The sequence below is a fragment of the Nyctibius grandis genome, chromosome 8 (genome assembly GCF_013368605.1).
Source record: "Nyctibius grandis isolate bNycGra1 chromosome 8, bNycGra1.pri, whole genome shotgun sequence".
Classification (NCBI taxonomy): Eukaryota; Metazoa; Chordata; class Aves; order Nyctibiiformes; family Nyctibiidae; genus Nyctibius; species Nyctibius grandis.
In genome coordinates, this window is record NC_090665.1 from 38723741 (window position 1) to 38749614 (window position 25874).

General features: G+C 54.9%; 1 protein-coding gene across 1 annotated transcript in view; it reads left to right on the forward strand.

Annotated features, from left to right (window-relative positions):
- The window catches only part of RNF220 (ring finger protein 220), a 225082-nt gene that overhangs the window by 121897 nt on the left and 77311 nt on the right, over nt 1–25874 (forward strand). The window contains 1 exon segment of the mRNA XM_068406809.1: nt 15244–15373. Coding sequence (XP_068262910.1) covers nt 15244–15373 — 130 coding nt within the window.

The window sequence follows — 25874 nt, forward strand, 5'->3', positions numbered from 1 at the left end:
TAGCCCCTCCAGCCCATCCTCTGGTCCACAGCTCCCCAGGGAGTCTGACACCAGGGTCCTGCCCTCACGCAGGCAGGGAGGGTTGCACAGCTTCCTACACAGCCACGGCCCTACAAACAGAATGGAGTTTATTATTGTGTTGTTTCTTTAAAAAAAAAAGTCCATTTATTAAAATTAATAAGCAATGTGACGTTTCAGAGAAAAACTCTCTTCCCATTTCAAACCAAACTTTAAAGCCAAACTCCAAGCTGAAACAGATTCAAGGGGGTGATTTGTAAATCAAGCAAAAAGGAAGGTGAAGCAAGACCCACCCTTTAACTTGGCTGTGGCCGCACCGTCAGCTGCTCCTGCCTGTGCTGCCCAGGCTGGGGGTGATGGTGCCAGTTCATCCCAGCTCTGCCAGCACCATGTCCTGCACGGCTGCTCCTCTTGGAGGTGACACAGGTACTTGTATTCCAGTTGGAAAATCTACGTGCAGGCATGTGCTCCCAGATGTGCATTTTCTTTTGCCCTGCTCCACCTTTTTTTAGGCACGTGTGCGCAGCAAGGTGCCTGCACCTTTCCATCGGGGCCGTTCTGGGCCTGCATGACCCATGAGGATGCATTTCGCAAGCTCAACCCTGCTTTCTCCCTGCACATCTGCACGTTAGACTGCGCGGAGCAGGTCTGCACCCAGGAAAGCTGCATTCACCAGCCTGCTCTGCCTCTGTCCCCGCTGGGTAGGAAAGCCACCAGTACCGGTCCCTTGCAGAGGGGTGGAGAGGTGTCAGGCTACTCTCTCAGCACGAGGTCCCTGCACAGACACACAGAGCCAGTGGCAGGTCGGGGGCATCACTCCTCACTCTGCTGAGTTGCAGGTGTAGCTCTGCCAACCCCTGATCCTTCCCACCGCCCTTCTTTGATCTCCCTCCAGCCGCTCGATGGCTTCACAGGGTGTGCATGCACCGTCTCCTCTTTGCTTTCATGATCCACATCTCTCCCCTGCCGGGACCGTTCCCCCCTCCGCTGTGTGCCGTGGCCGCCTGCCACAGTGCAGCCTCCCCGGGACAGCGTCTGATGAACTGTTTGCTTTAGCCGGAGTGAAGAGCCAGCCACGGGACAGAAGCAGCGGGCGGCCGTGACGGCACGTCTCCCAGCCCACCGCTTGACAGACTTGGATGCCGAGAGGAGCAGAGGTGCCAAGTGCTGATCTGGCTTTCGCGTCGTTGAGGTCCATGAAGCTGTTTTGGATTTACACTCATGGAATTGGGATGGGAACCCGGCCCAAGGTCTCAGTGCCGTCGTAAAGCTTGAAGGAGCCTTTGGACCCACCGCCAAGCCTTGAATTGGGGTGGAGGATGAGGTGGAGGAGAGGAGGGTTGAGACTTGGGGCAGGGGGAAGGCAGTTCCGGTCTTCTTGGCCTCCTGGGGAAAAAGTGATGGCTACAGCCATCATGGGAGAGAACAGCGAGGGTCTGGGCAGGCCAGGATGCAGAAAGAGGGAGAAATCAGGACTTTGAATCCCTTCCCCATGCTCCTCCACTTCCCCTCTGCCTAGAAAAGGCACATTTCTTTGTGCATTAGCCAAGGTACCCTGGGGCATGGGGATGAGGGCATCCCTGTCTCCAGAAGCTGTGCCCGTGCAGGTCAGGGCTGTGTGTGAAACGCCAGATCCCGGCGGCAGATGAAGAGGCTGAAGCATCAGGATGCGTCCTCACCTCGTGCTGAGCATCGCTCTCCGGGGAGGGGAGGCTCTCAGGGCAGATTTCACCTTGTGCAAAGGGGTCAGCGAAAGACTCGCGCGCCACTTAAATCCCACTTAAGCACTCTGCACTGGGGTGAAATTAACTCTCTCCACAGAATAAGCCATCAAGAAAAACTGATCTAAAAACCTACGCTGGGCCACAGCCGAGCCATGCTTCTATTAGCAAGTAAAAAAATATTTCCCGTCCTTAGAGTTAAATGAGCCAATAGTTCAATCACGGAGAGAAAAGCGGCAATAGAGACGGGGATGCTGAGTGCCTCAGGTATTGGCGATCTATGCGAGGAATCACAATAAGCAGAACTCGCCTGTTTTCTCTGGGTTTAGCAGCAGTGTTATTCAACAACCTCTTTGCAAATGCCATCTTCCAAAGTCCTTTTTTCCCCCCTCATTAAAGTTGCAGCGATAATAGGGCGATTACAGTGCAATAAGCTAAATGCAATCCATTAGTGGCATCATGGCTGTTTTTAGATCTTTGAAAAAAAAAAAATCAAAGCTGTTTAAGTTTTCTTATTATGCACGTTAAAGGCAGGCAGCAGGCTCTGATCAAAGACACCACCACCCCTGCGCTCCCCCCGCCCACCTCCTGTCTCTGCATCTTGTCCCCCCTCTATTCATTAGTGGTCACAGCTGTGCAGTCGGCCAATTACTTGGGAATAATAAGTACATTTTGCAGTAAATTAAATATTAATTAGTCCTTGGCAGGTTGGTTTGGTTTGTTTTTTTTTTTCTTATTTCCCTCCCTCCACCTGAAAATGGCAGAAGGGATGTGACACTGTCATCGCCTGTGCTGGCATCTGGGTGACAGTGGGGGAGGCTCCCCTCTGTCCCTGCGCTCGGTCTCCTCTGCAGTGGTTTGCAGCGAGGTCTTTCCTGTTCCTTCTAGAAGATTTGCTGCTGCTGGGTCAGGGTTTGTAAACCCCTCCCCAGCTTTGCCATTATCTTGTTCTCCCAACCCTGGACATGTCCCGTCTCTGCCTGGGTTCCACCTGGGCACTAAGCTCTCCAGGGCAGGGCATCGTCCCTGATTGCCTGTGACATGCCTGTGAAAGTGATCTGGAGGCAGCAAATAAATCCGTGTGGGGTTTGCCTGGCTATGGGGAGGGTCTGCTCCACAGTGCGTGAGGGCAGCTTGGCTGGTGCAACCCCCTTCCCAGCAGTGCTGGCCAGAAAGATGCTGCCTTGTCCCTTGGACGTGCCTGCGAGGTCTCATCCTGCCCTGCTCCTGCACAGCAGGACCCCAACCCAAGCAGTGCATGTTGTGCCGGGGGACAAGGAGGAGGATTGGGGACGGGCAGAAGGGGCTGGCTGAAAAGGAACTGTTGTACAGCCCAGTGTCACCCCTGGTTAAAGCAAGTTGTCCCTTTTGTGGTTCGGTGGCAGACCCCAGGCAAGGTCACACTTTGATGCCATGGCCAGGGACTCTGGGGTCAGAGTGATCTGGTCTGGCTTTGCCTGTTTCTGTGGAGGTCAGGCCACCTTGAACAAGTGCAGACCCTAGGGAAAAGCCCTGCCGACTGTGGTCAGGTGAAGCCCAGACCAGATCCCAAGTGTGGATCTGCTGGGAAGAGCAGTTACTTAAGCTGAGCCTGGTGGGCTGGCTTTGATATTGTAAACATATCAGTTCATATTAAGCTTTAAAGAATGAATGCAGTGGAAAGGAAAAGTAGATGGGAAGAGCAGCAAAGCTCTGCATAGGAGGGATGAGAGGCTGACGTGGAGGGAAGAGCTGTCCTTGCTCTGGTGCTCCCTGGGAGCATGGCTGCAGAGGCTGGCACAGGAGCCCCTGGGAGCCCTCCGCAGTCAGGACAGGAGGAGAAGATGCTCTGGTCACTCACTCATTCCCTGCTGGCTAATTCTGGCTGGAGCCGCTGTCCCTGTCACTGGGGCTATGCCTCCCCGAAGGGCCAGGCAGGAGCCTGGAAACAAGGAGACGGGCTCTCAGCATCCCACCCACCAGCCATCCCTCCTCCCTGGCACCAATGTCAGTGTGAGCTGAGTAGAGTACTTTTTGGGCTCTCTGTTCTTACTAACCCTTTACCAAGAGTTTATGGGGCAGGAATGAGCTTCATTAGCAAAGCTGGAGTAATCCGTGCCTGTCAGCAGATCCCAAGGTAAAAGGCTCCACTTGTCCAGCTCTTGGATTTACACTTTACTAACAAACATCTCTGTGGGCTGCCTTGTGATGCACCGTGCACCAGTTCGCCCCTTGGTGCTCTTCAGTGCAATTGAGTTCGTTTGGTTTTTTTTTTAAATGTAGCTTGACAATATTCAGGTTAGGTTTGTGTTTTATTTACAGCTTTTACTTGGGGACCAATAAAACCCCAGCTGGCTAATGTGAGATCTAAAACTTGCATCTCACTCTTTGCCTTGGATATCTTTTCTATGGTAAACTATTTATTTGCGTTTCATCTTGTACAAGCTCCTCTTTCCATGCTGAGAAGCCGAGAGCTCCAGGGGCTCTTTGAAGACTATTTGCTATAGGATAGCAACTGGAATTCTCTTTAAACATCCGCGCCTGCTTTGTCCTACAACTGGCCTCTTGGTGTCAACACACAGTTTTGTGCGAGTTTCCTGTGCAAAGCTAACATTTGCACACTCCCCGGGCAATTGCGCTTCCAGATCCCTCTTGTTTAAGCATATCCCATCGTTTATCCTTGCAAGCATGAGCAGCAGTTACTCCATGTGCCAAATTAAAGGCGTCATCAAGGCCTCTTTAAAAAGGAAGATTTAACCAGGTTATGAATGACCTCTGTGCTGCTCGGGTAGGGGGGACATGCTGCGTGACCAACGTGACCGGTCAAAATGGTCCATGTTTGGATTGCAAGTACGTGGTCCCCCTATCTCTGAGCCTTCAGGTTCTCAGCACACGGTTAAAATGCCACCAGCTCTTCTTGGAAAGGGTCATTCGACGGCAGGAGGAGGCGCACGCATGCAAAATCCCAGCGCATTTCAATGTCGGGCAGTCAGACATCTCCACCTATGAGCATCCCCCGGACGCTGACCCTGGCGTGCCAGCAGAGCACATGTGAAGGGTGAGGTGGCATCGGGCTAGTGACACAAATCACGCTAAAAATGCCAAATAGCTGCGTTTACATGCATTCGCAACCTGAGGGTCGTGCTCTTGCCATAAAAAGGAAGATGAACCCCAGCGAGATGGGAGTCATGTTCCCAGGGATGCCTCTGGGAGGGAAAGATCAAGAACCGATGCTTGTAATGGCCTCAGCTGCTAAAACAGTCACAATAATAATGGGGTGGTGAGGATGCTGGAGGGGCTAGATGCAGCTGGGGGAGTCACGTCTGCCCGGTGACACCCCGATGTGCCCGTTCTCCCTGGGATACTGCTGGCCTTCAGTGTGTGTATCCCAGCATCCAGCCACCTTTTAAATCCCAGTGGAGATTTCTGTTATGTGGGTGGAAATGGCCAGGACAAGCTCTAGGAAGATACAGAAAGGAAAGTATTTTCTTTTCCTCTGGCATTATTTTTTCACTCCCTCTGTTTTCCTTTCTGCCCTTCCTTTGCCACCTCACAGCTCTCTAAATTCATGGGAGTTCTTCCTCAAGGTGAAATGAAGGCTCTGGGCTGCATTTGGTGGTGCCGGCGATGGCGGGGGAACGAGGGTCAGGGAGGGTTAAGCAGAGAGGGGGCAGTGCAACAAGGCAGCCTGATCTAGTGATTAAACAAAGGGATTCAGCCAACATGTGTAAAATTAAGTGATCAAGAGTTGATTACAGAGTGCATTGATTGTGTACTGATGGATTAAACAGAGTCGTGCTTGGGATGCGATTTTCCGAGGCGGGCACAGAGAGCGCAGGCAATCGACGTGTTGGCCAGAAGGACCCGCTTCTCCCAAGCCCTGGCTTTTATACATTCTCCGGATAAATCTGCAGAGAGGCCCATGGAATTATAATCGATTATCCATTTCTCAAAGTCACTTAAGGGCCCTGAGCTACAAGCTAAAGTGCCGGTGCTGCGAAGAGGCATTGGGTATGCGCCGGCATGTGCAGGTGCCGGCGCGAGGGGAAAATGTGGCAATGACCCTGCGTGCTGCAAGCTGATGAATCTATTTTCTTGTAGGAAATAGTTTTGACAGTTCAATATCTGTGTTTTCGATGTGTGCCCCACACACCCCCGAGGGAGGAGAGGAGAGGAGCCAGAAAGTGGGGGGAGGGAGTGGGTGAGAGGCAGGGAAAGACTCTACCCCATCACCCCTTCGAATTACAGGCGTATCAGTATATCACCAACTTAACAGGCTGCCCTCCAAGTCAAGGGCATGGGAGCAGCGCGGATGCCTGCGAGCGTCTGCTGTGGGGACAGGATGGGGCTGGAGCCCGTCTTGGGGCTGCAGGGTGACCCACAGCAAGCCCCCGGCCAGCTGGCAGTGGGGCGGTCACCAGGCTCCTGTTTCACTGCTGATGGTGAAGGCAGAGTCCTATTTCCAGGCTGATCCTGTCTCTCGGGATGCAGCCAGATCCTTCGCAGAGGACCCAGGGGAGCAGGAGGACGGGGCATGCGAGAGCTGCGCAGCTGCAGCCTGGTGCAGGATCGTTCTGCAGGGAGCTCGGATGTGCAGCAGTGGGATAAGGCTGGGAGGGAGAAGCCCCTCCAGCGCTCCCCCAGCCCCTGTGCAGGGCTGTCGCTCCCACTCACGACTGCTCCCTGGTTTCTGGTGTGGGTGAAGCAATCAGGGCATGGCACAGACCCCAAAAGTGCCTGGGACATCAGACCCCAGCTCTCTTATGGGGTCCCAGGGAGACATGAGGATGTTCCTGTGAAACTTCCACCTTCTCTAGTTCCCACTGCCGTTATTTTTTGGCAGCTGAAGAGGGTATTTTGCTCCAGGTCTTTCCATCCCAACAACCGATGCAGAGCATGGATAATCAAGGCACATGTTGGTGATGCAGCTACACAGCTCCTCCTCTCTGTCCAGCAGGAACCCCAGCTCAGGGGACTGGTTCAGTAAGGGACAAAAAGTGACCCTTGTAACAGTGAACAGGGCCAGAGGCCAGGCCTCTTGGTGAATGTCAGCCAGCTGCCAGCTCTGGATGCACAGCCCCAGGCACGCTGGGTGGCCGAGGAGGAGGAGGAGGGATGGTGATGGTCCAGCCATGGCTGCGCACACACGGCGCAGACAGCAAGAGAGCCCTGGGATCTCCTGCCTGGCTCCCTGCCTGCTGGGGAGTATGTTGGGCCCCAGCACCTCGTTTCGCAAGCCGCACTGAGGAAGGACAGGTTCTGGGCCACAGCGTTTGCAGAATTGCAGGCGTGGTCCCTGGGTCCCACTGGCTCTGGGTGGTTTGTCCACAGCCTGCCCAGTCTTGGCTGTGTGGTGTGACAAGACCCATGGGATGGAAGGCAGTTCAAGGAGCTGCAGGATTCCCCCAGGAGCGTTTCTGCCATGCCACGTTTGCTGAAGCCAGGGACCCCACCGATGCCAGTGAGACCCAGCTGCTCACCAGGACTCATGTGTTTTGGAGACAAGGCAGTGGGTTGGAGGAGGCTCCAGTTTCTCTGCCGGGGCAGAGGGTGGGTGGCAGCAGGAAGGTCCAGCTCTATGGTCCTGAGCTTGCCCAGGCTCATACCAGCACCCAGAAGCTGGAGCGGAGAGGGATCATTTGTCTCTGTCCCTGGTCCCCACTGTCCCAGTTTGGTCCACCCCCAGCCCAGTTCGGATCACGGCCGGGCACTGATGTGCTTCCTTGGGGGAAGCCAGCACGGGCAGCCTGCCCGGCCGGGAGCCACAAGGGAGGAGGGCAGGGACGGAGGCAGGGCAGCCCCTTGGCTTGCTCTCGGTATTTCTCCATTTTTCATGAAGCCCAGGGAGGCATTTCTGCTCCGCTCTGCAGAGCTGCGTTGAGCCCAGTAGCAGCACCGTGGGGAGACGGGGCCACAGCCCGCCCCAGCCCTCCTCTTCCCCTCTCCCTTCCAGGTCCCTGTCACGTTCTCCCTTTCCAGCTCTCCCGACGGCCCGCGTCCCTCTCATCGAGGATTCATTGTCTTGTCAGCCTCTAGTTAGCCGGCATGCGTGCGAATCATAAATTACCCCACCCGGGCCTCTGCTATGCTTCAGCACAGACAAAAAAATTGCACTCCATCACCATGTCTCCCGGCTTTTAGTGGTATTGATCAATGCTGCTCCCTTCCCACCCCCCCCCTTTTCATTTTAACCGAGCCGGTTAAGTGCAGTATCTTATTTTGTGCTGGGACAAATGAAAAGAATATTAGCAAGGGCTGAAATATATCTCTTTTTTATCTCTCTGCTACTTTTTTATTGGATCTTTCTGAGTAGGTGGCTTTCCGCAGGATGACAGCCTCATGACAGGCTCCTCATTAGAGCCGAGACAGTAATTGTGATGCATTTCCCTGCGCGGCCTTTTCACTTCTCACCCGCCTCCTGCCTTTCCTCCTCTCTCCTTTTCCCCTGATTTGTAAAGTGATTGGATGTACAGACTCACTCAGTTTCTTAAATTATTGCCCGGCTCAATCCATCTTCCCCTGCCCCACGCCAGGCAGCCCTGATCTCCGCAGGTGGAGAGCAAGGGCCTGGACCACGAGCAGTGGGGTGGGATGCTCAGAGCGGCCTCTTGCCTCTCCCGCCGCCAGGCTGCCAGCTCCCGTGAGAAACATGGTGCCGGACCTGACAGGACGTGCAACAGCCTCTGAAGAGCCCAGGGTGCTGCCTGAACACTCATTTTTATGGAGCATCCTATGGGATCGCCCCTGCTGGCGTTAGCTGCGTGGGAGCAGCTCTGCGCCAGTTTACACCAGTCCGTCCCCAGTATCCAGCTGTAGAGGCAGCTATGAGAACAACTCTTTTCTTTGGAAGGAAGTCAATATTTTAACAAGGTTTTCTGCCTCGTATCCCTCCATAGTTTTTAGCCTCAGGAGAAGCAGGTATATTTGCTAAGCTGCTTGGCAGCCCAAGCACTGAGTGGTGCTGGGGATCAGGCCCTTATGGGGGTGCAGGGGGTGGAGTTCAGCTCTTCACTGGCCAGTTTTCTCATGAGGTTGTGGAGGTCACTTGGTCCGTCTGTGCCTCTCTTACCCCAGCTGTATAAAACCAGCTGTCAGCCACCCCTTGTGCTCTTCTCTGTGGGGTTCAAGGCAGGAGTGGCCCCACGCCTGTGCCGTGTCCAGCACAATCTGAGTCCAGCTTCTGCCAGTGCCCTGCAGCAGCTTTGCCCTGTGGTGCGGGAGCGGAGATGTGACTCCTCAAAAGCCTTTTCTTACATGAAAAGCCATCTTTCCAGACCTCTGCTCCCTTCCTGCCTGCACAGACCTCCAAAATGCGTGTGCTCCATAGAACATGAACATTGGAACAGGCTGCCCAGGAAAGTGGTGGAGTCACCATCCCTGAAGGTATTTAAAAGACGTGTAGATGTGGTGGTTCGGGATATGCTTTAGTGGTGGGCTTGGCAGTGTTAGGTTAACGGTTGGACTCGATGATCATAAAGGTCCTTTCCAACCAAAACAATTCTATGATTCTATGACCAGCAAGTCTTCTCGACACAGGGTGGTTCCTCAGTGATCTGGATGTGCTCGCTGCACTGTGGGGTGTTTGCAGAGTTAGGTCGTGCTGTGGATGCGGTTACAGCCGGATGCTGAACCCAGCCACAGCACGCGAATCTGGAGTAATTTTACTGCCCATCGCCATCCCCGGCGCCTGGCTCCCACCGCCCTGTGCAGGGCAAGAGCAGGAGGGGCTAGATCCAGGGCGCCTGGCCCTGGGCAGCAATCTGAGGTCTGCATCCCACACAGCCGAGGTCTGCATCCCACACAGCCGAGGTCTGCATCCCACAGAGTAGAGGTCTGCATCCCACAGAGTCGAGGTCTGCATCCCACACAACCAGCCAGGAGCCCGAGGGAGGGGAAGGGACCGCTGGAAGGAGCGGGACGTGCCCTGACCTCAAGCCATCCCCCCGTGCAGTTTTTTTGGGGCCATGTACCTTTTGACCCCAGTCAAAACCAGCAGGATCCAAGGCAGCGCCCGGCAGGCAGGATGCAGCCCCATGGGGATGGCACTGGGAGCACACCAGTAAATAACAGGGAGATGGGAGAGCAATTAACATTATTCCTGCTCCCTCACTTTATTACCAAATACTTTTTGCCTCTGCTGTTATTCCGGGGTGCTCTGCACCGACACATGAGCCATCTCCACCTTCCTCTCCCCACCGTTGTCATCCTCCCCTGGCTGCAGCGCAGCCCCTTGGCTGCCACTTACTGCCAGGGCTCTGCGAGCCTCACAGGCTGTGGCGTGGGCTCGCCGGGAGAAGAACAAGCGTTTGACTATTTCCAAGCTAATATGGGGCTTTCTTTGAATTATTGTTTTTTGAGCTGGAAGGAAAGGAGGCTTGTCACACAAGATATCTGCTATCAGTACACAAATAACAGCAAGCCCATCATCGAATGGAAAATAATCGCTGTGGAAACTGAGTTGCAGGGGAGCCGGGAGGGATTATTACAGGCACTGAAGTGGCGATGCTGTCAAGGAGCCTGTGTCAGCACTTCCATTACCACCCACCTGGTTTCAGCACGGTCCCCGAAGCAGCGTGCAGGGCTGCAGAGCCCCAGCATGGGGTCATTTCTATTCAGAAGAGTTTCGTTTCAACTGGCTTTGATTGGGTTTAAGTGATGGAGCGTTTAAGAGGGATAGAGAGGAAATAGGAGGGCAAGGTGGAGGGAGGCATCTCGGAGGAGGGGGAGTTTGGTACTTAGGCAAGTGGAAAACAGTTTAAGATAGGAGAAATTGGGAGGTGGGAGAGAAGAGCTGGTCTGCTAGGGGCAAGCTTCAGATGGCTGCGAGGAAGGACAGTGTGGGGAGAAGATGACCTGAAACCCGGGCAGATGACCAGTTTGCCCAGAGAAGCTGTGGATGCCCCCTCCCTGGCAGTGTTTAAGGCCAGGTTGGAGGAGGCTTTGAGCAACCTGGTCTAGTGGAAGGTGTCCCTGCCCATGGCAGGGGGTTGGAACTAGCTGATCTTTAAGGTCCCTTCCAGCCCAAACCATTCTGTGATTCCGTGATCTGGGGTCTGCCCAGCGAAGGGGTGTTAGGAAAGAGCGAACGCATCCCCAGCAGGGAATGTGCCCCTGCCAGAGCTCCCCACCCGCTGCCACCGCTGTTGCCACCCACGGTGGCAGTCCCTGGGGAGGCACCTGGCTGTGCAATAAGCCATGAGCTGAGCTGAGCAGTTGAATTATAAACAATTTCTTTCATTTGGCAACTTGCTGAGCGCCTGGGCAGAGTGAGCCCTCGCGCCTTGTAAACTTTGCTCATTCAGAGTCACTTGGGAACATCGTTTACTCCGTGCTCCGTAGTGACAGGGGCTGTATACATCATGTGCCGCCATGGCTGTTGGTGGGACGGATCCCTTTTTTTCTCACATAAATGCTCTCCGAAACAGCATTTCCCATTCTGCTTGTGAAGGGAAAGCTCGCCCTTCCAAGTGACCCAGTCCTGGCCTGCAAACGCCCTGCAGTGCTGTCAGCCCTCCCTTCTGGGGCACAGATGCAGGGTGGGAGCAGGGATGGCTTCACACCTATTCCGTGCCACGCTTGCACCCTGGTACCTGAGCCCAGCTCCCATTAGCAGTCACTTTGCGGTGAATCTCGCCTGACTCAGAGGACTCGGGGAAATGATGTTGGATCCGTATCGGTGTAACTGAGGGCAGGATCTGGCCCTCGATCCCCAGCGAGATCAGGAGGGTTTGATTCGGTCCCCGCCTGGGCTGGGAACCGTTTGCAGTTGCCCTCCAATGGAGCCCATGGACAAATTCCTCCACGCAGGGGTGCGTCGGTGCATTGAGCCCTCTGCTTTTGGAGCAGGAAATATTCGGTTTCAACACTTGGAGTTAAACATTTCCGCAGAGCCCAGGAGACCGTGCAAACAGCGGGAGCAGCAAGGCTCTGCCTTTTCATCTCTCTGGCACTGGCGAGCGGGGGGTCGGCAGCGGGGAAAGCACGGCAGAGCCCAGGAAGGTAAACACTGGAGTTGAGCCTGCCAAGTAACCAGAAAGCGAAGGGGAGAGAGAGGGGCAAAGAAAACAAAAACACAGCTGCCAAAAAGCAAAAGCCTGAAAAGAGCCATTCAGGGTCTCCCAGGAGTGGGTTTGGCCCAGGGCAGGGAGGGAAGAGCGGGGAGCATTAGCTGCTGGGGCAGGTGCGGGTCCAGCCCACTCGGGGATACGGACACTTCGTTTTGCCCTGGGCAAATCAATGCCCCCTGCTCCCCCGAGCGGGGTCAGCACCTACACCCCAGCGCAGCCCAGCCGCACACACAGTGCAGCATCCTTGGCTTTTTCATGGGTACCAGGATGTCCCTGCACCAGAGGGGAGGGGCGGGATGTACACATCTCCCTCCACTTTTGCCTTCACAAATGAAACCTGAGGACTCGCGATGCCGATCCTCTCCCTCCCCACAACCCGGCATCCCACGTCACGGAGCTGGGTACTGCTGCCTGGCACGGGACACCACAGCATGGGCGTGTGCTGTGCTCCAGGGCACGCTGCAGATGCGGGTGCCGCTGATCTGGGGAGACGCATCCCGCCGGCAGCCTCTGTGGCACCGCGGGCAGGCAGTGGGTTTTGCAGACCTGGGGAGGTTTGCGTAGGTGTTCTGCTGGCATGGGAGATGATCCCTCCCTTCTGCCTGTCACTCGCACTTAGCCCTGCTCCTGCAAAAGCGCAGTTGTCGGCCCCTTGGGCCTGGAGCTGGGGCTCCTTCTGTCTCCTGCTTTGCAATCTGTACTTCAGGGGCTTGGCTACGTGTCTGGGTCCATGTTCTCCTGCCCCTCTGGAGGCCCTTGCTTCAGTGCAAGCACCAGCCTGCCATGCTCACTGGAGCAAGGGGATCTTCCCCTGCTGTCACGGGGATGCAGGGTGACAGCTGTCACATCCTTCCTTGGCACAAATTCGTCACCATATCGTTGGTGTAGCTGGTGGATAAAGCCATTGCTGCTCATGTCTCCTGCTGGCCTGGGCTGGGGTTGGGAGTGGCCATGGAAGGCAGCAAGGTTCCTTCCCATGGCCTGAGATCTCTCCTGGTTGCCCCAGCTGTTGAAATCCAAAGTCACCTCTGCTTAGGAACATGCACTGCATGGAAGAGCCCTGAAGAACAAGCAGGGAGCAAGGATCTGAGTGTGCAGGAGGTTAAAAAAGCCACCAGCCCAGTGAGACAGAGCTGGTCCCCAGGTGGGACCCCAGCTGCGCCTCATGGTCCAAGGTTGCCCATCCCAGCACTGCAATCCAGGACTCTCCATCACCTCCGCCAGCAAACAAACACCTCTGGGCTCCTGGGAGAGCAGAGGCCTGGGGATGCTCAACCTCCAGTTCACCCTCCGGTGCTGCTGAGAGCATCCCTGTCCCACCAGCCCAAGTTGTGGGTGGCAGGCGGGGGGGGCTCACGGGCCCCACGGCAGTGGCCTGGGCTGGGAGCGGGGATGCGTCGCGGTAGGGCGGAGGGCAGCATGTTTACCAGTCCATCTGCACACCCCACAGCAGGGATCCAGCAGGATTTCCTGTCCGCTCAAAGGCTGCCTGTTTATTTTGGGAGGGAGACTCAGACAGCTCCATTGTTTCACTGCGAAGTTGGGGTTATAAATAGCAGGTGGTCGGGGACGCTCCTGGGCTATTTTTGGGCCCCCGCTACACAAAAGTGGAAAAGCTCCAAGAGGAAGGTGGAATTACTGAAATGCCGACCTTTCCCGCAAGGGTCAGCGGGAGCTGGTTGTTTGGGTTGGGGTTGGGTTCTGGGCATTATTTAAACACAAGGGAAGGAGAAGAGAGGAAGATGTTCCCAGTTGCACGAGCTGCACGCTCTGTCCTCCCCAGCAGAAGGGTGGTGGGGATGAGGAGTGGAGGTGTCTGGGGTCTGCCAGGGCTCTGCCTGGGAGCTGTCGGGAGCAGCTCAAGTCCAGAGGAGAGACCGGCTGTGTTTTCCTCCTGGCTCTGCAATGGGGAGAGTTCCCAGTGGATGGAGAAGCTGGGCAGGTAGAGGATGTCCCATAGCACTGACCTGCCCCAATGTGCCCCTTGTGCCTCAGTTTCCCCCACTGCCTATAGGGAGGCTGAAGAAAAGGGCAGGCAACGTCCTGGTGACAGCCCCGTGCCCTCCAGGGACATACACTGTGTCCTGATGGAAGGCAAGGATGAGCCAAGGTGACTCTCAAACTTATTTCAGACACTTCCCCTCGTTAAATGCCTGCGCAAGGCGGTTATACAGTGAGCAGCAGGGACCCAGTAAAGCCACTCACACCCATGTTTTATACTTTGTGAAGGTCTATTCCTTTAATGGGGATTCATTTAACTGGGCTCTGCCATCATTAGGAGCCATAAAATGGCACCTTTTTGCTCCTGATTGGAAGGCCACGGTGCACGCAGCCCTCTTGTATCCAGCGCCGGCTGCTTTATTGTGCATTACTGCCTCTCACTCGGATTTAACCAATTTGATCCATGTCTAATACATAAATAAATAATCCAGCAGGAGGGTTCACGTTAGATGACAACAGGCTGCTGTAAACCATGTTTTTCCCCGCCGGAGCCATGTGAGCCGGGCTCCGCACGCCCTCTCATGAGCAGAGCTGCTAATACAGCTGGGAGAGGGGGGCCTGGAGACCCGCGGGCTTCTCTGTTTTATTGAAACTTCATTGTTTGCTTTAGAGTTTTATTTTATGTTAAATAGACGCTGTATATTCCTTACAGAGGGGGCAATAAACTTTCCGAGCTGGAGGAAAATGGCTTCGGAGCAGGGAGTGAGCCAGGGAGATGTCGATGGGCAGGGGAGCGGCGGGGAGGATTTGGGAGGGTATGAGGCAGAGCCCCGCTTCCAGGGAAGCCCCAGGGCTCAGCTCAGCTTGGGATCGGGGTTAGCAGGCACCCCCAGATATCACCCAGGTAGGATGCAGCCCCAGGGGGCTCGGGGTGAGGTTGGCTGCAGGGTTTGGAGCTGCTGGTGGTGTGAGGAGGGTGAGGAGCCCCATCCCAGCCTGGGGACGGGGTGAGCAATCCCCAGTGACCACTGGAGCGGCCATGCTGAGCATCCAGACCTGCTCCTGCCATCCGCAGCCCAGTGCCACGGGGTCTTCCTGCCTCCCAACCGTTGTGTGCCCTCCGAGAAAAGCTCTGCCCTTCCACCCGACTTCAGGAGTGCCGAGGACGATGAAGATGGCTCTTCTTAATTCACTGTTATTAGTTAACAGGAACAGCGGGTAGTGCAGTGTCATCTGTCTGCCCTCAGCCACGCCGTCTACACCGCAAACTGGGGCTGCTCTCCCTGTAAGACTGGAGGTCCCACGGCTGGGGCTGGGATGCTCCCGTGCCAGTTGCTGTCCTGCTGCAGAACAGAGCCAGTCCCTGCCCCAGGGAGCATGGGATGGGGAGAGAAAGGGGGCTCTACCAGGAGAAAATCCCCCGGTTTCAGCTAGGACAGGGACCAGCACTGAGCACAGGTGATGCTGATGGCAGCCGACCAGAGCTAAAGCTTTCTCCCCTCTTTTCCTCCCCGCAGGCAAAAAGAAAGCGACTTTGTTTGACAGCCAGGCTCCGATCTGCCCCATCTGCCAGGTCCTCCTTCGCCCCGGGGAGTTGCAGGAGCACATGGAGCAGGAGCTGGAGAAGCTCACCCAGCTGAACATCAGGTAAGCAGCTCCCTGGGGTTCACCAGCATCCCCAAGTCCACCAGCCGGGGCACCCGCAGGTGGCAAAGGAGATGGTGGTACCCACAGCTACTAGATAGGGGAGATTTAGAGCTAGCCAGCGGGGCAGAAACATTTCCCTGGGGTTCACCACAATGGTAGAGATGGGACAGAAATGGCTCCCAGAGGGCAGAGACACTCCTTTCCCCCGGGACGTGTGTTCGGGTCAGCAGCTCTCACGTTGCTCGCGTCCCGTGATGGAGCAGGCCTGCAGCAATGGTGCGCGCTGCCCCTCAGCTGCCCTCTGCTCCCGTCTGCTTTCCCCAGCACAGCAAAGTCCCCTATTTAACAGAAAATAATAATAATAATAATTGCATTTTAACTGCTGGCAGTTATTTAGGAAATGGCTGCAGCCAAGGGTTGGCAGATCCCTGCCCATGCCTTAATAAAACTCAGCAGCCTTGGAAAGGAGCGTGTTTATTTCAATTATTAATGAATTCCCCAGTCGTTAAAAGGTGAGGAAAGGAATCAAAGTGCCGACTAGGAGCAAAGTTATGTCACCAGGTGGTAGGAGAGGAGGGAGAGTGCACGTGCCAGCTTGCGTGTGTGTGTGCCAGGGCAAGGGTCTGCACGTGGCTGTGCACAGTGTGGGGGACGCAGAATCCGTCCCTGCTTGGCCAGGAGCTGCTTTGCGACTTAGCGATAGCCACTGCAGATGCATGGAGAAGCAGGGAGCTTAAGCTGGAGAAACAGAGACCTCCCCGAATGGGTGCGGGCTGAGATCTCCCAAATTCGGCACCGTAGGCACAGGTTGAGACCCACATCCCCCCCACATTGCACAGGAAGGTGAAGAAAGGGGGAGGAAGGGAACAGGCAGCCCATTCATCCCCCGCGACACCCAGTCCCCTTGCGAGCGTAATTTATGGTGTAATTTGGGCTGCATCCAACTTAATAAAGGGCCACTGCAAATTAGTGAACAGGTTTAAATGAACAGAAGCAATTAGTGCTCGGAGGAGCCCATCAAAGAAGTTGGGCCAATATCAGAGTGAAACTGAAACCGCAAGCCAGGAGCGGAGGCTGGCTGGCGCGAGGCGGTGATGGGAAGGTGGCGTTTAATGGGAAAGGAAAGGAAACCCTAAATCATAAAGTGTGACAAGGGCCATTGTGGGCCAGCTGACAAATGAAAAAGAATGGCATTATTCCTTTAAATAACAGCAGCAGTTAGAGAGGAGACAGCTCTCCCCGGCTTGCCCTCGCTTCCCTGGCCCGCTCCGCTCGGCTGCGCAGGCGGCGGCGAAGAATCAGAGGTCTTTATTAATTATTAAATAACGACTGCCTCCGTAGTGTGATAGATAACGTTCAATCTAGTCGATGGATTCAGGCGATGGAGGCTAATCTGTAACGCAGCAGCTCTGCACAGGGACGGTCCCTCGCGGTCCCAGAGGGGAGCGACGCAGGGGTAGGCGGCAGCAGCAGGCAGGGCAGGCAGGCAGGGCAGGCAGGCAGAGCAGGCAGGCAGAGCAGGCAGCGGAACGCGAGCGGGTCGGGGTCCCACACGCTGCCCGGCTCCGACAGGGCCGCTCGGTCCCGTGGGTGCCCCCGTCTCCCATTCCCCCACCTTTCCCGCCTGGAGGAGCCCGGAGCAAGAACACATCAACAAGAGGAGAGAGAAACTAATAATGATCTCAAATAACCCAATAAACATAAAAATAAAATGTAGGTCTATAAACGTGACGGGCACCGGCAGCCCTGGACGCTCCCTGCCAATGCTGACTCGTTACCGAAATGGCTGAGCAGCTGTTACTTATCAGTCTGATGGGGAGAAGCGAGCTGGGGGGGCTGCTTTCCAAGGGCCTTTCTTTCTTCTAATTTAAAGAGGATGCAGCCAATCATGGCTTGTGCTGTTAAGTTTTAATAAACCTCAATGATTTGCAACAAAATCATAGATTTCCAGCGCTCGGGGTTAGGAAGGCAGATCCCCTCCTGCCCGCTGAGCCTGCAGCACCGGAGAATTGGTGGGCACCACATCAGCTCCCACCGCGGCACCGTGACCACAGGGCTGTGTGGTGGGGTGAGGCAGCCAAGATGCTGCCACAGGGTCAGATCAAGAGGAGGGGAGAGGCTGGTGGAGAAGCAAGGTGGAGGGGTTGCCCCACCCCATCACCGCAGCCAGGTGTTGAGCGCTGACGTGGGCTTTCAGGCATCACTGGAGCAGGGAGCTGGGCATCACTCAGAGGAGGGCAGGGGAAGGAGGAAAAGGGATTCCTCCAGGTGAACACAGGAGATTTTTGGGCCTGAGATGTGAGGGAGCTGTAGGAGCCAGCCGCATGCTGCTACCCATGGTCCTGGCTCACCGGGAGCCTGGGGTTGCATCCGACCCACCTCAATGCATCCCTTGCTCAGCTGGTGCAGGTGGGGTTTGCTGTGCCCCAGAGACAGGGACAGCCCTTTTCCCCCACATGCGGTGCTGATGTGACCATCCTGGTCCCGGGCAGGGACCTCTCAAGGTCTACCCAGCTGGAGCATCGTAGGGCGAGGGCAGGAGGAGTCGTGCTGAGCCACAAGGCAGCACCCACCCATGCCAATGGGCTGTGCATGCCCGGGGGATGGACACCAGCCACTAGACGGGTGATGAACATCACTTAGGAGGATCCAACCCTGGTGCAGGGTCAGGCTTTCCCTTGAAAAAGCAGACTTGGGTGGAAACAAGGGACCTGAGTTTCTAGCTCTGCTGCCTTCTCAGTGTGTCCGTTTTCCCAAAGCAGAGGGAGAGACCCACTTGTGCTCGCCCCATGGCTCCTCCACCCGGCGCGAGTCCGGCCGAGCCCCGAGCACAGCTCTGCGCGGCGAGGCAAGGCTCTCTGAATGCAAATTTCATTTCTGAGCCACTGGCGCTGTTTCAAGAGCCGGCAGCCTCCGAGCCCTTCTTGGTGTTACATATGTAACAGCCTCATTGAACTTGACATGTCAAATTCAGGCCATTTGTGCAAAATCTCCCTTTAATAATACCGTTTCATTTCGCTCAAATGAGACTTGAATGCATGTAAAATGGAAAAGGATATTTAAGCGCTAACATTAGGCAGATGTCTTGCCAGAGGCCGATTGAATATATGAGATTTTGAAGTGCTTAACACGTTTTCAGTGCTCCCTCTTAGAATATGTCACCTGGCTTTCTTTCTTCTCCCCCTCCTTTCTTTTTTTCCCCCCCTCTTTAAGTGAAGGGTATAAATTGAAAGAAAACAAAACTACAAGCCTTGGTTTTATGGGGTTTAACTCTTGCCAGGCAAGACTATTGGTATTCCTCCTCCAAAGAGACATTACCTAGTAGCTCACCTTCGCAGAGCACGAGCACAGAGCAGCCAAGCGCGGGAGGTGGGTGAGCGGCGGCCCCACGGTGCCGTGCAGGAGGGATGCTCTCCTTGCTCTGCGCATACAGCTCGGAGAGCAAGAGGTGCCGGTCCCCAGCTGAGCAACTAAGAGCCACCAAGGTAAAAATGAGAAATAAACCCAGCAACCCTCTGTGCATGCCGGTGCCCTGTGCTCCCAACCAGGCTGGTCCCTGCAGAATACATGATTATTCCCGGCTTGTGTGCACGAAGCTTATCTGTGTGCTAGATGCAGGTCTCCCATCCTCACTCGATTTATATTCACCTGTTTTACACCTCATCCGTATTAAAGGCTTGCAATAAAGCACACTGAAATGTGAGACTCTTCCTGGAGCTGTCAGTGGCCCCAGCTCTGAGCTTCGGCGGGCACTTCGGCTGCAGACAAGTTTCCCCAGCCCAGGGCCACCTGGGGAGCGCAGGCAGGCACAGCACTGGTGAGCAGCACCCATGGGTGTCCCTCAGGGCAGGCACGCACACACATCCCCATGCACATACAAGTGTACCCCTGTGTACGTCACCGAAGGTAAATACTATGAGCAAAGGTGGCGATGCGCAGGGAGACCCTTAAACCCTGCCCGCTGTTCCCCGGGCAGTGACCAAAGAGGACAACCTGCTGAAAGGGGACGATGCAGGAGGCTGGGTGGAGAAGGGACAGGTTTGGGGCTATGGTTTGAGTTTGGGTGGGAGGGAAGATTAGTTTGAGGACAAAAGAGGGAGAAAGGAGGCAGTGGGATCTGTGGAGCGCACTTCAGGTGATGGTCCTTGATGGGTCCACGGTGCTTTCTGAGCCCCTGGCTGGAGTTTGGGGAAGAGGCATTTATTGGCCATTTAAAAAACCTTAGGAAGTCCCATTACAAATACTACAGTTGCTGAGTCAAGCACTTGAAGGTTGGGAAATGTGCCTCTTAAGATGCTCTCTTCTTGAAAATGCAAGTGCTCTTTTTAAAAAATTTATTTGGCAGGGGGCATTTTTATTTCCCTGCATGACCAGCAGCAAACCTGTGCCTCAGAGCTGTGATTTCACCTCCCCAAAAGGATGAGGTGTGTTGTTACAGCTCGGGAATGGTCTAGAGGGTGGAGCAGTGAGTTGGACCATGCCGGCTCTGCTCCTGCTTTTGCAGCTGAAGGACGGTGCGAGCTCAGACAGGACTATCTCATCTCTTTCTCCTTATTTGAAGGGGTTTCTAAGCTTAGATGTAAGCAGCAATATCCTCACACCGTGTTGTAATACCGGCTGTGCCTGTGCTATGGCATCCCGGGGCTGGGCAGCAGCCACCCGGGGTGCTCGGCGGGTGCCGCTGGCGATGGATGTGCTGGGGTGAGCGGATGGGGGATGATGCTGTTCTCACAGTGCCCCATGGCTGTGCTAACTCTCCCCTTCTTCACTTTTCTTCCTTTCTTTCCTCCACCTTGAATCCTTAATCTGAGCATATTTGTGTTTTAAAGCCTGTGCCCACCCGTTGGCAGTTCCCAGTCTGGTCTAGCAGCTCTCATTGCTCCTTGCCACCATGCCAGGAGTGTGGGGTGTTCCTGCACACCCAGCATCTCAGGAGCTACTGATTCCCCCTAATGACCTTTCTGGTGTGTCCAGGAATAATTTCTCTTCCAATTCTCTGATTACAAAGCATTTCCCAGAACACAGAGGGCACTGGGGTCTCTCACCCTGATGCAAATGGGAAGTGCTGCGGGCTATTTTCTGGTGACCTCAAAGATGCTGTTGCAAAGAGGGAGCCAAACAGTGTCAGGCAAAGGAGAGCAGAGCAAGATGCAGTGGGAAGGTCTGTTTCAAAGCAGGTGAAATGCCCAGACGGGGGATTTAGCCTGGCTCTTGGAGCCAGCTTTGATTCGTGTCAGAGGAAAAGAGCCAAGCATGGGACTGTGGTGCTCCAGCTCCTGTAGCAGTTCTCAGTGAACCTCTGCTCAGGCTTAAATCTTCCTTCAGCATCCTTCTGACGCTTCCTCTCCCTCGTTTGCATGCACTCACTTTTCCTCTCACTGTTCTCAATCCTCCCTGCCTTGGCAACCAGCGTGGAATCAGAAAGTGCTGCCTCAGTTCCTGGCACCGCCCTGAGCATCCTCATGCTGCTGTGGGGGAACTTCAGCTCCAGGTTTCTTTATGCAGAGGGGCACAGCGGTAGCTCTCCTGGGGGGGATGGAGGCAGCTCCAGGCCTGGCAGGATAAGGAATGAGGAGGAAGCTGGCGATATAACTAAGACATGAAGGCTGTGGGAACCTGGGAGATAGGCTGGTCACTCCAAGCAGGGTCACTGCCCTTGAGAGATGTCTCCAGGCATCTGGAGACACATCCTCAATTTCACATCCTTTCAGAAGTTGCTTTCACAGTGTTTTGTGGTCTTTCTGATTAAAGCCATCCCATGCTAATGCCCCCAGAGTCTGCACATGAGACACATCATCCCTGCTGAGGGACAAGGAGAGAAGCACACCTGTGGTCCCTGCACCCCCAAATAACAGGGGCTTTTTGTGTTACTCCTGGTCAGGGTAAGGACCAAGAGCAAGTTATGAGGTACGGCTCAGACCCTTCTTCTGCTCAGGGAACCCTGTGTTTAAATATGGCTGCTCCTCACACCGCCCCAGGCAAGGGTTTGCTTCATTTCAGTGGGATGTGCTGAGTGCTGTGTTGTCCCAAAGGGCCCTTGGAGGAGACCTTCCCGGGGCCGGCGCGGGTGGCTGCTCTGGGAAGGGCAAGCGGCCGTGCTCCCTGGCCCAGCAGGATAAATAGAGTGTGTAAAACCCAAATTAGCTCTGTTGTCGTGTGTCACATCAGGGTCATGGCTCTCGTCTCAGGTGTCCTCGATTTATGCCTGAGGACTTTAACTTGATGGCCAGGTACTTCCCCAGACTTCTTGTGCAGCAAACACTGCAAGGTCCTCCAGCCTCGGAGTGAGTGAGATTAGAGGCGTTTTTGAGCAAGAAGGGTTTTTTTTTCAAAGTCCCATCAAAATACATGCTGATTCCCCTCTGTGCATGCGGTAGACATATGAAAGCGCTCCAGAGAGGGCAAGGAGCGCTGGCCAACAAGTGAGATTGCAACCAGGGAAAAGCCGGCATTGCACCCTCCTGCTCCTCAACTTCTGTCCTTTTTCTTCCTTCTTTTTCCCTCTTCTTTTTCCACCTTCTTCTTTTCCTTTCTTCCCTTTTTCCCCCTCTTCTTCCCCCCCCTCCCTCTCTCCCCACCCCCCGGTATCAAGGCAACATCTCCAAGCCAAGTACTTTTAATTTCACCCGTGGCCCTTGCTGACACGGTGGATATGCACAGCAAGTTAAATTCCCGCCTGATCAATAAAGCAGAAGCAGTGTGTCCGACTGGTCGATATTTTTTTATCTGTCTTCAGCCCAGTCCTGCTGATGACAGCCCCCTGCGCTTCAGCAAAGGCACTCAAGGGCATCGGGCTTTGGCAACACAGCTCTTTTTTTTTATTTAAATTAAAAAAAAAACAGATGCCTACAAAAAAAAAAGTTCACGGAGTCTGGCCTTTGCTTAATAACGTTTTATGATTTATCTTAATTTTTAATTGAAAAAAATTTGCGAATTAATTGATTTCTGGGACTTGCCAATTAACATTGTAATTGGGTGCATGATAAATTTCGAGGGAGCATCATTTTTCTCCCTCTCCCCCTTGTCACCGAGAAGGGGAATCGCGAGGGCAGCTGCTTCCTACCCATACGCCCCCCACTCCTTCCTGAGGTGCCGCTGCCCTCCTCCCCCCTGGCTACTGTATCTTAAAGAAGGAACAAGAAAGCTAATAAAGTCGTGTTATTAGAGTCTCGCCAGAGGTGACCCCTCAAGGCATAAATCCAGGCCGGGGAGATGCTGGAGACAGGTACCATTAAGTGCCTGACAGTGCTCTGCGAGACAGGACTGGGCACCTCCCCTGCAGCACCCTCTCCATGGGCTGTGGGAACATGGTCAGCCAGCCTGGGGCTCCCGGGGGCTTTCCCAGAGGGTCCTGACACCCCCCTAAGTTGTTTGACTGACCAGTTCATCACCTGGGATGTTGTCCCATCCTCTCCCCGAGTGCGAGTCCCTCTGTGCAATGCCCAGCTGCTCCAGGGAGACACCCGACCCCAGCACCGAGCACCCAGTACCCCAATGGCCACTTCCCGCAGTGCATGCAGCCCCTGGGGTTTGCCCCACAGCCAATGTCCCCCAACAAAACCAGGCTGCTGGGGCAGGGCCGGTGCTTGGGAGCTGCTGCTTTGCTCCGGGGGCTGCAGCACAGGAGGGGTTGCTGCATCCCGATCTGCCCTGAGCCCCCCAGGGAGCAGGTCCTGCCCCACGGCAGCAGCAAGGCATCCTGTGCCACCCCACAGCAGAGGTGTTCACTGTGGGACCTCAGCTCCGGGGTCATGGGTGTCCAGATTCAGGCACGGACGCATCTCCATGTGCGTGGGAAGCGGCATCACCTAAAGCTTTCTCCAGCAGTGTGGCTTCTGCCAGATGCAAATTAAACACACTCCATCACCGGAGAAACCCGCCTGGAAGTGTCACCTTCTCAGTGATACCCGAGCAGGGCACAGGGCTATCTGCTACCACAAGGCAGCTAACAGGTACACGTCCCCACATGGGGTGTGGAGAAGTGGGTGAGCTGGCTGCTGCCGAAATGAGGAGTGAGGAAACAGCGTTGTGCCAGGGCAGGGAGAGAGAACAAGCCACACCTGGGGGTTCTGGGATGGAGAGTGGAAATACCAAGTAGATGATTAAAGAGCACCTGGTGTCTCTAGTGGTTCTGCCACCCACTTCACGTGCTGGTATGGATCACCTCACCGCAGTCAGCTCAGGTGTTCCATGCATTCTCTAAAGCCCATGAGCTTGGAGGGGGCTTCGCTGTGCTGTCCTGCTGCCCCCGCTACACCCCGATGTGCCCAGGAGGTGAAGGATGCCAGCCCGGGTGGAGGGTCCCAGGCTGCCCTGGCAGAGCGATGGCTCTCCCCATGGGCCAGGACACCAGAGAAGCCAGGAGCAGCCCAACTCCATGCCCACCAGTATCAGCGGCAGAGAACTGTGGGGGAACAGAGGGAAATTTATGACGAGAGGAATCTGTTTATTATCTAGCAAATGTGGTGCTGCTGATACCGTGGATTTATCCTCTTTCATCCCCCCTCTGATTTGTGTCCCTGCCCCTTGCTGTGGCAGATTAATCACAGACAGGAAGGGAAAAGAGACCCTCCGGTTTCCTCCCATGCACTCAAGGGGTGGCAATGGCAGCAGCGGGACCCTTCATCCGCGGCTTCTCCAGCAGAGACAGCACAAGCCATAGAGCCTCCTGTCCTGCTCAGAGATGCCCCATTCCTCCCCTCCCATGGCAGACTCCAGGGTGGGTATAATCCATGAGTGGGAGCCCCTCTAATGGGTCAGGGCTTCCAGGGTAGCACAGCGGGTGAGAAAATTCGTGGGTCATGTATCCCCTCGCTCGTGCAGCACCCTGAAGGTGCTATGAATGCTCCTTGAAGTGCCTTTGGACCCGCAGTACCCACAGCCTGGCTCCAGGGCTGGGGTTTGCGGGCTGGGGTTTGGGACCTCAGTGGGCAAAGCCTTCCTCTGCCGCTGACTCCCAGGGCAGTGGGAGCCCTGGGAAGGGATGCATGGAAACCCAAGGGTGAGAAATAAATCTTTGGTCAGTTATTTGCCCTTAAGCGATGCATGCCTCCTGCAGAGCCTCTGCTGAACTGCCACGTGAGCTGGGAATAATTAAACAGTCATTACAGCCGCGGTAGCAAAGAGCCCCCCAGATCAATCTAATGCATGACCTTTCCCTCTGACTTTTCTCTTTATTTTTCCAGCCACCTCCTTTTCAAATAGTGGGAGAGAAATGAAACAACCCTCCCATCCCAGCGTCCTGCTTCGCCCCACACACATGAACCACCTCCTCCTCACCCAGAAACCTGTCGCCCGCTCTGAGCAGGGTCTCCTGGCAGGGGCATGGGGTACCAGGGGTTGATAAAGAAAAACCTTAGAAAGAGCTAGGGGTGCGAATGGGACAGAGCAAATAGGAGATTTTAGCACGGTCATGTCATGCCACAGTGTTTTATGATCCTGCTGCATTTCTGCTGCAGCATCATCTCTTTGGGGGAGGCCAGTGGCTGCCCTGCGGGGTCACATTTGTTACAGCTGACTGTTGGGCACTGAGGTCTCACAAATACTGACTGGGGGAGCATCTGGGAAGCACAGCTGGGATTGTAGGTGCAGAGCGTTTCTAGACCTGACTCCAGTGTCTTTGGCAATTTTAACCATCACTTGGCTGCTTTCCCCATCGTTGGATGCAGGAGATGTGCTAAGCAGCACTTGGAGCAGGTGCTACTAGCAGAGCCACGGCACGTTAAAAATCCCGACGTGCTTCCACTGACAGCACTGATCAGGTTCGGCCGTGCTGGGGGCTGTCACCTGCGGCTAGGTGAGGATTTGGCCTCATGTAGTTTTAAAAAAAAAATAATCAAACTCTGATTTCCTTATTTAGGCTTCACGTGACACTTCCACTTATTTAAACTGGCATTCACAAAAATCCAATTCCCTCTCTGCCCGGCGACTGCTTATTTACAGCTGGCGCTCCCACCCGCATGGCTCTGCAGGCAGCTCGCTGCGCTGCCGGGGCTCCTGCCCCGGGGCTGCATGTTTGAGCTGCAACTCCTGCTGCTAAAAATAAATTGTTTCCACTGGATTTTTTTTTTTTTTAAGAAATACATCAGTTGGCCATGGCTTGTAGAAACCTTTTGGCCTTGCGGGATCTCATGTGAGAGCTCACTGCGCTCTGGCTGGTGCCCATCAAATTCAGAGGGCTGCTGAGGGTTGTTCTGTGGAAGAGTTGCAGAGCTGGAAGACCCCAGCTGCGTGGCAGCAGCCCTCTTACCTCCTCTTTAAACCTCTTCCGTCTGCAATGTCATTAAGGGATGAGCACAAACAACTGTAGCTGCCTGAGCTCAAGGAACTTCTCTTGCAGTTGTTATTAATTACATGTGGGGAGTGTGGCCGGGGGGTGGCTGCTGTGCCAGGTACTGAGCTCAGCCCTTCCGTGATGGATGCTTGTCATAAGCTCTGCCTTGCCCTGGGTGGGGGCTCTGCAGAAATCTCGTTTGAACATGCTTGGGGAGCCTGAGCGGCT